General features: G+C 46.8%; 1 protein-coding gene across 1 annotated transcript in view; it reads left to right on the forward strand.

The window, feature by feature from the left end:
• Positions 1 to 8,608, forward strand: part of LOC106812378 (protein furry-like) — a gene marked incomplete in the record, with an annotated part of 82,470 nt that overhangs the window by 36,556 nt on the left and 37,306 nt on the right. Inside the window, 5 exon segments of the mRNA XM_014816237.1 lie at positions 1,545 to 1,598; positions 2,461 to 2,621; positions 5,591 to 5,633; positions 6,765 to 6,895; positions 7,899 to 7,982. Coding sequence (XP_014671723.1) covers positions 1,545 to 1,598; positions 2,461 to 2,621; positions 5,591 to 5,633; positions 6,765 to 6,895; positions 7,899 to 7,982 — 473 coding nt within the window.

Consider the following 8,608-nt stretch of genomic DNA (forward strand, 5'->3'; position numbering starts at 1 on the left):
TTCTCACTCACTCATTTGTGTCCTTTTTTGTGGTGAGCTACAGTGTCATTGACACTTTCATACTACACCCTCACAGTGTAATGTCAGAGGGTCGTCGCCTCGCATACAACACAACGAGAGCGCCTGCAGTCAGTAGCATCGTGCTCAGAGCCACCTTCCGGCCGCCGTGGATCCGCGGCGGGGTGGAGCGAAAAGCGAGAGCGTCACGTGATCTTGTGACGATGCCGACGTCTTTCACAGCGCCCTCTACCGGAATGAGCTGCGCGGTGGGAACCGCGGCAGCTGATTGCGTTGAACTTTAGAATGACTAACGATTACACGCGAGGTTGCGAGTCGCAAATTAGAAGATGCTGTGTGCGGTGTAAAAACTGCGTACTGTCATAGCGAACTATAAGTATAACCACGAACTCGTACGCCTTTCAAAACGCATTTTTTTTGCAGTTAAAACAGGCCTATTAAAAAAACGAAGCTCCACGTGTCGTTTGAGGTTTTGTGTGGACAAAGATAACTCGCGTCAGTCATGATGTAATGCGTGTAAACGAGGTGTAGATAGGGATAGGAGGCGTAGATAGGGAGAGTCGCCTGGGCGTCCTTGAATGACTGATCAACGAGAAAACGAAAACAAGTTTGATTGATTTCCTTCTGCGCAAGTCCCAATTAGTGTGTGACCTGCTCATTTTAATTGGCATGCAGATCGCTAGATTGCCCTCCCTCCCTTTCTATCTTCACCACCTTTCCTCCATCTTTTTCCTCCCATTTCCCCGCCCTTTTCCTATCCTTCTGTCGCTACCTCCACCCTCGTCTGCCTCCCCCGCCTCCTTTAGGTTCTTTCTTTCTGTTGGCTATGCGGATCTGATTTTCCTTTTGCTTTATATCACTTACTTCCTGTTATGTCACGTTGATTTGATAAGGGCGGCAAATTTGTCAAAGCTGTTTGCCAGCTCACTGATTTCCGCCTGAATCAACACGAAGCCAGCTGTGAGAGAGAGAGAAAGCGCAAGACGGACAGAGAGAGAGAGAGAGAGAGAGAGAGAAAGAGAGTGCGAGAGAGAGAAAAAGAGAATGAGAGTGCGAGAGAGAGAGAGAGAGAGAGCGAGAGAGAGAGAAACAGAGAAAAGGGGAAAAAAGCAAGAGACCCGAAATAAATATTCGATTTTCTCGCTCAGCACATGAGTTTCTCTGGACGATGGCTATTGTGCAGAATTACATTAAGTGTGCAGTAGAGAGAGGCTGAGTGGATGCTGCGTCTGGCTTCCTATCATCAACGTGGCTCATGCTGTGTCCCACGCTGCTACTCTGCGTCCTACTAACTATCTGTGCTTTCCTTTCTTCACCTTCCAGTCTAATTATGTCAGTTGTTATGGGTGGAAGAGTGAAGTGGGTCAACCATACACTGTGGGCCCTATATATATATATGTGGGAGGAAAACAGTTACTAAGAATATACCCCTTGTAGACGTGCATACATACAGTCTAGCAGCCACCCGTTTTAACTCAGAAACATAGATCTATGTTAACATAGTTGTTCTTGTTCTTGTCTTGTAGGAGCGACCACTCTCAAAGTCCCTGCAGAGAGGAGAGGACCCCCATTTCGATCAGGTAACTGTTGTGACACTGATGCTGTTGCTGATAATTATGATATTACAAGTAGCTATTGTAGTTTTTTGTTTTTTGCTTGTAGTTTGTTGTTGTTATTGTATTTTTTGTTGTTGTTTTTGTTGATTATGGTAATTGTGATTGTGATGATGATGATGATGATGATGATGATGATGATGATGATGATGATGATGATGATGATGATGATGATGATGATGATGATGATGATGATGATGATGATGATGATGATGATGGTGATGGTACTGTTACTGGTAAGGATGACACCGATGCTCCTGGTGATGTTCAGTACAGAGAACTAGCAGCCATATGCTGCACATGCTTTGTGCATTAGTGTTTTGCCACGTGTTATGTTAAATGATCCTTCCTGTTTCTTGCATCACCTCTGTGATAATATTTTCTATAATATTTTCTGTGCCACAAAGTTGCATAAAGCAAGTCGTTGCCTATTTTTTTAAATATAAAATATACCTCACCAGTATATCTAGCCTATATTGTTCATGTGTATGAGTATATGGAGTATGTAAGTTGAGAGATTATAAAATGTAGATCCAGGTTGTCTCGGCCATCTTTCTTAGTTGTCAAGTTATATATGAGAGTGCAGGTTACAGGCGTGTGACATTAATACTAATACTAATACTAATATTATTACTAATACAACAACAATAATAATAACAACAACAACAACAACAACAACAACGGTAATAATAATAGCATCGTCATTCTGTGAATTTTAATCCAATAATATATAATATTAATATGAAATTACGATGACATACTGGTCACTGCGTAATTGTTGGTATGTTTGCCGAGTTTATCAGTACATCACTGAATCTTCTGCTCACAGCTTCTGAGCGGGTTGAACTCGGTCGCCGAGCACTGCCTTCCGTCGTTGCTACGCACACTCTTCAGCTGGTATGAGCGACAGTTCGAGGAGGATGGATTCCTGCAGCAGCAGCGGCAGAAGGTTGCCACGGCGATGGCAGCAGCCAGCGCCAAGACCAAAGGGTAAGGTGGAAGAGCGCATGATGCTGGCGTGTAGGTGGACGAGTGGGTGTGCGTGCGTGCGTGCGTGCGTGCGTGCGTGCGTGCGTGCGTGCGTGTGCGCTTGCTGGCGATCATGCGTGTGTGCGTGCGTGCGTGCGTGCGTGCGTGCGTGCGTGTGCGTGGTGGGTGGGGCTGGGGGGTTACGCCGACGGGGTTTGTTACTCCACGGTTGTTTGCATGCGTAGATGATAGTCGTGAGTGGACTTGCCTGGTGGCATTGCTAACAGGAGATCTGACGCCATTTCTCAGCTGCTTTTTCATCTCTGTCTCTCTCTCTCTCTCTCTCTCTCCTTATCACTCTCTTTGTCTTCTCTCTCAGTCGCTCTGTCACTGTCTCTCAGTATGTCTCTCCTCAGCCAACACGCGTGTTGTATGCTCAGCATGTGCGGTTGTGCAGCAGAGCTTGCAGCCGTACATACACAGCCACAGCGTTGCCTGCGCGCACGCACGCACGCACGCACGCACGCACGCAGGCGCGCACGCGTCGCACGCATGCATGCACACACGTGTGTGTCAAGCAGCAGCTAGATTAATGAGGCTAACAACATCAGCTGACGCACACACACACACTGTCCGCACGTGTTAGCTACGCTTTTTCGCACCCCTGGGTTTTTTCTCTGCTCTCCGTCTCGCACCAACGAAGGGGTTTTCCGAAAAAAAACTCCCCACAGAGACTGGGGTTGTTGTCTACTATACGGCGTGCGTGCGTGCGTGCGTGCGTGCGTGCGTGCGTGCGTACGTGCGTGCGTGCGTGCGTGTGTGTGACAAACCCCCGTCGTGATGAGAAGCAGTATTAATGAGGGAGAGAGAGCACGCTGATGCACGAGGCATGCTGATGAGCTGACAATTTGTGACTCAGCCTTTTTCTCCGATTGACATTCTCTTACGTCGGCGGAACAGGACGTGAAAAACTCGTGAGTTGCTGTGTGTGTGTGAGAGAGAGAGAGAGAGAGAGAGAGAGAGAGAGAGAGAGAGAGAGAGAGAGAGAGAGAGAGAGAGAGAGAGAGAGAGAGAGAGAGAGAGAGAGAGAGAGAGGGACTGTAGTCAGTAAACCTTTAACTAATACCGTAAGTAAACAGAATCGCTGAATAGGATCAACAACGACGAATCGATGGCAGCGAGGCTTATTTTACTGAAAATGACATTTGTAGGTTTTACGTTTGGTTTTCATATTAGCAGAAGTTAGTCAAGTGCCCTTCCATCCATCCTCCTCTAACTCCGCTGCTGCCCCAGCATCTGTTCGCTTACTGTACTGGATATAGTTGGTCACAGCTTTCATCATGAGAAAGGCTATGTTAATGAGAGATGATTCAGCGGACAGATTTAGCATGAACAGTCTAGCGTGCAGCGTTGCACAGACTAGTGAAAACCGCGAGAGTTCGTTTGCTGTAAGTGATAACTACAAGATGCGTGACGCAGCACGCTGGAAAATTCATCTCTTCAATTAGAGCGCAGCGCACGCTATCACGTCCGTATCTGCGTTGTTATGACGATGATAATTTATCCCAGCATCCTCGTCGTCACGGAAATAAAAGGATGGCACTGTTTAGCTGCTTTTTTCTCTATATCTACGGATTCACGACGGTAGCTTTCCATTCAGCAAATAACGTGTGCGTGCTCGCGTAATGCAAAAAAGGGGTAAATGGAATTGTACATGCATTGATCTCGTTTGTTGCCTTGTTTCGAAGGCGGAGGGTTGGGAGCGGGTGGATGCTGAAGCATTCAGAGAAGATGCGGTGTGCATTTGTGAGGAGTGGGGAAGGAAACTGAAGCGTGCAGGGATGAGGATCAGTGAGTACTTGTGAGCAGGAGGAAAGGGGCTGTGTTGAAGTGGAGATGGTGGTAGCCTAGCTAGCCCAGTTCCCAGTGGTCTGCGTGGGGTTTCTGCTGCGGGTGATGAATAATGCATCCGCTATATGCCGCCTGCTCTGGAGAGATTCGTCCAAACGTGCACGCACGCTCTGCGTATAAAAGCAATATGTTCGCTAGTTTGAGTTTGTCTGCAGGTTGCCATGGCGCCGTCTGCCCAGCAGAGAAACTGCGCATCGCCGCCATGAATGCTCTATAATTGCTGAAGGGGAAAATGCGTGTGCGTGTTATATATTATATATCTATATATATATATACAGTGTTTATATATAATTTTTCACATCACGGATGCTGAACTGAAAGGTTTCAGCTTCTCTGTAGAACCAAAACACTCCATCTGTGGTGAATTGAATGAATGAATCGATCAATGTGCAGTCAGTGTTCAGTCAATATCCAATCATTGTCTAGTCTATGTCGGGTCAATCTATGTCCAATCGCTTATTGCACAGGAAATGCCAAATCAAAACCCAAGCCAAATCTATTTCTAGTCATTCTGTAATTCTGTATTTTTGTCATCATATAGTTATTTTGTGATCTACTGGAGTGGCTGATATGACTGGAAGACTGAATTGTCACTTCGACTCCATCACCTCTATATATTTAGTTACATTTCTTTAAATTTATCAGTTTTGCCAATAAATTTGTTTAACCAATATGATTCTTTCAAAATGTAATTGTCATAAGTGTAAATAAAGTGAATTGAAATGAATTGAATTGAATTGAATTGAATAGTCAGTGTGCAGTCAATTAAAGTCTAGTTGTGGTCCAGTTAATATCCAGTCAATAACCAACCAATATCAAGCCAGTGTCCAGTCAATTTCTAGGTAATGTCCTTTCAATATTTATTCACTGCCTACCAGACAGTCACTGTCCAGTGTTCAGGATGAGTTGTGACTGATAACATGGTGAAGTAAGAATTTCTGCTTGCATGACAGTAACACCCCCACCTTCACACGTCAGCTGGTGGCATCTCCCTCGCCACCCCTCCATGACTTGCACAATCAACACGCCGATGACTATGCTTTATAACTGACGTGCGACTTGCTTTTATTTTTCGACAGGGAGCCGAGAGTGGAGAAAGATTACCTGATGGAGCGCAGAGACGTGAGTATAATGCCGCCGAGACTACCATCGCGTGAAGGAACGAGCTTCATGTTAAGCTGCAGCCACTACTGCTGCAGAGAAACGCCCACAAAGCATTACAATTGACCTATCCGCGCCTGGCGTGACTGACAGGCAACTCTAACCATTCAGCATTGCGAGATTGGAGATTCTAAAAATATTGCTTGGGGATGAAGTGCCGCAAAGCCGTCATTTCGGCATACACGCGTGAAAAATTTGTACAAATTTTTGTTGATTGACCACAATCTTGCATCAATACCACATCTTACCACAATATCCAAGAGGGTGGTTATCTCGCTGAGACAGAGCGATCAATTAACTCGCATAATTAACTTTCATCATTAATCTCTACCACACCACTACTACTTGCATCCTGCAATAACTACTTCTATGGTATTGCCTTTTACGGTGCCTGCCACGCGTTCTTACCGCGTCATAAATCAACACACCCTCGTTCAAACAGGGCCCCGATACAATCCGCGCGTAGCTTTGTTTGCACTATCCATTTCTTGGTGGCATTGAGACAAGCCGCCTCTGGTTTCACCAGGGCACACACACTGCAGCAGCAGCGACGGCAGTGCCAGCAGTGTTTACTCACCACATTAATGGTCGTGTGGCTGCAGCCAGCGTGTGACGAGGGAGCGAGCGGGCGGGCACAGCCTGTTACCGGACGGCCACCAATTCTTTCCTAACGCGATTTTCCAGCGGAAATATCACACCCGGTCGTACCCGCACGTACGTGCGCGATGTTATGCAGCTGCCACGAGAGGGCACCACGTGAGCGGATTAAGCTACTGTCATGATGAGGTTGCTCACATGTACGTGCGTTGTGATGACAACAAACACGCGTACACATAATATTATGATGATGATGTACCTGCTTAATAGATAGATAGATACATAGATAGACAGACAGACGGACAGTTGGACAGACAGACAGGCAGGCAGGCATGCACACACACCCAGACAGGCAGGCAAGCAGGCAGGCATACGCACGCTTGCACACACACACCCAGACAGGCAGGCATGCAATCAGGCAGAGAGACAGACATGCAGGTGCACAGGTAGATATGAATATGAGGGTGACTGCATACACGTACGTCTGCTTTGCAGCTGGCCGTTGACTTCATCTTCTGCTTGGTGCTGATCGAGGTGTTGAAGATGCTGCCGGTGCATCCCGGTCACGATGAGCTCATCCTACACATAGAGGACATGGCCCTCAAGCACTTCAAATACAAGGATGCGTAAGTATAGATGAGTCCCAGATGCATTAGATGCATTAGTATAGAGGCACATATACGCGACTATATGTGCGTATCACGTATATACTATAGTCAAACCTGAGATGTGTGAGTGTATAGTCAAACCAAATACATGGATGCATAAGCAAATTCCACATTTCATTACTAGTCGAAGCAATTCACAGACGCACGAGTGTATGGGTAAGTGAAATTGCAGGCATGCCGTCATGCACAAGTCGTGGCAAGGCAAATCCCAGATGCACAGTCATGAACTAGTATTGTCACTGCAAATTGCCGGCGGAAGCAGAAAATAGAGTGGCTTACACACTGAGCGCATTAGTAAAAAACCGTAACCGTATCCACTGTGTGTGAATATCAGATACATGATGCCACATTTGTGCCCGAATGCAGGGGAAGGTGGGGGATGTGAAGGCTACTGCACAAGCTATGTACAATGACAGCATTTACGCTTGCTGGCTAGCTCAGCGTTAACGACCCGTCCTCGTAACATTTGATGACGTTGGAGATGATAGGAGTTATCGGATGGAGATGATAGCGTCGTGTGCGACGTCATAAAGCAATGCAGCGAGTAGCTGCAGTAAACTCCACGCACGCCTGCACGCGCACGCACGCACGCACGCACGCACGCACGTCTGCACGTGCACGCACGCCTGCACGCACACACGCACGCCTGCACGCACACACGCGCGCCTGCACGTGCGCATGCACACATGCACGTGTGCACGAGCACACGCACTGATAGGATATCTGTGCCGAGCTCACCATAACAGCTCTATTATGTATTTATTACAACTCGTACCGCTAGTATAAACGCAAGCTGTAGTGTTCGAGGACGTAAGCAAGACCTGTCACTTGGGATGTATTTTTAGATCGTAGCTCACGAAGCTGCACTTGTTTATTGGATGGGAATTCTGAATTGTTTGTGTGTCGTGGCAAGCGAGAAGTGGATAGTTGTGTTATATACTGTGTGTTGATGTGTTGCTAGGTCACAGCTTGGTCCGTATGCCGTCAACCATCATGTTGTTGCTGACCTTTACGCAGAGGTCATCGGCGTGCTAGCACAGTCCAGGTAACGCCCTCGCACACCTGTACATGTCATGTCGTTAACCTGGTGTGATATGTTGTATTCCTGTCAATTGTCACGTGATGTGTCTTTCCTTCTCTTTCTCACTCTCATTCTCCCTCCCCCGATCTTCCCCCTCTCTCACACCCTTTCTTATTAGCTCGCTCTCATCCCCCTTTCTTCCTCTCTCCATCTCTCTTTCTCCCCTTTTCTCCACGCTCCCTTCTGTTCAACCCCATTTCTTATGCGTTCTTCCCCCTCTCTCCTTTTGCTTTGTTATTTTCCCGTTTGTTTGCTTTCATTGAATGTATAAACCATTTGATTACATTGAATTTAGAATATCTGATTAGATTTATGGGTTTGTAATAGCATAATACATGGTTGTGATAAACCTGTTATACTGCGTGAGTGAGTGAGTGAGTGAGTGAGTGAGTGAGTGAGTGAGTGAGAGAGTGAGTGGGTGATTGAGTGAGTGAGTGAGTGAGTGAGTGGGTGATTGAGTGATTGATTGAGTGAGTGAGTGAGTGAGTGAGTGAGTGAGTGAGTGAGTGAGTGAGTGAGTGAGTGAGTGAGTGAGTGAGTGGGTGGGTGGGTGGGTGGGTGGGTGAGTTGGGTAGGTGGGTGGGTGAGTG

The sequence above is a fragment of the Priapulus caudatus genome, unplaced genomic scaffold (assembly GCF_000485595.1).
Source record: "Priapulus caudatus unplaced genomic scaffold, Priapulus_caudatus-5.0.1 Scaffold641, whole genome shotgun sequence".
NCBI lineage: Eukaryota > Metazoa > Priapulida > Priapulimorpha > Priapulimorphida > Priapulidae > Priapulus > Priapulus caudatus.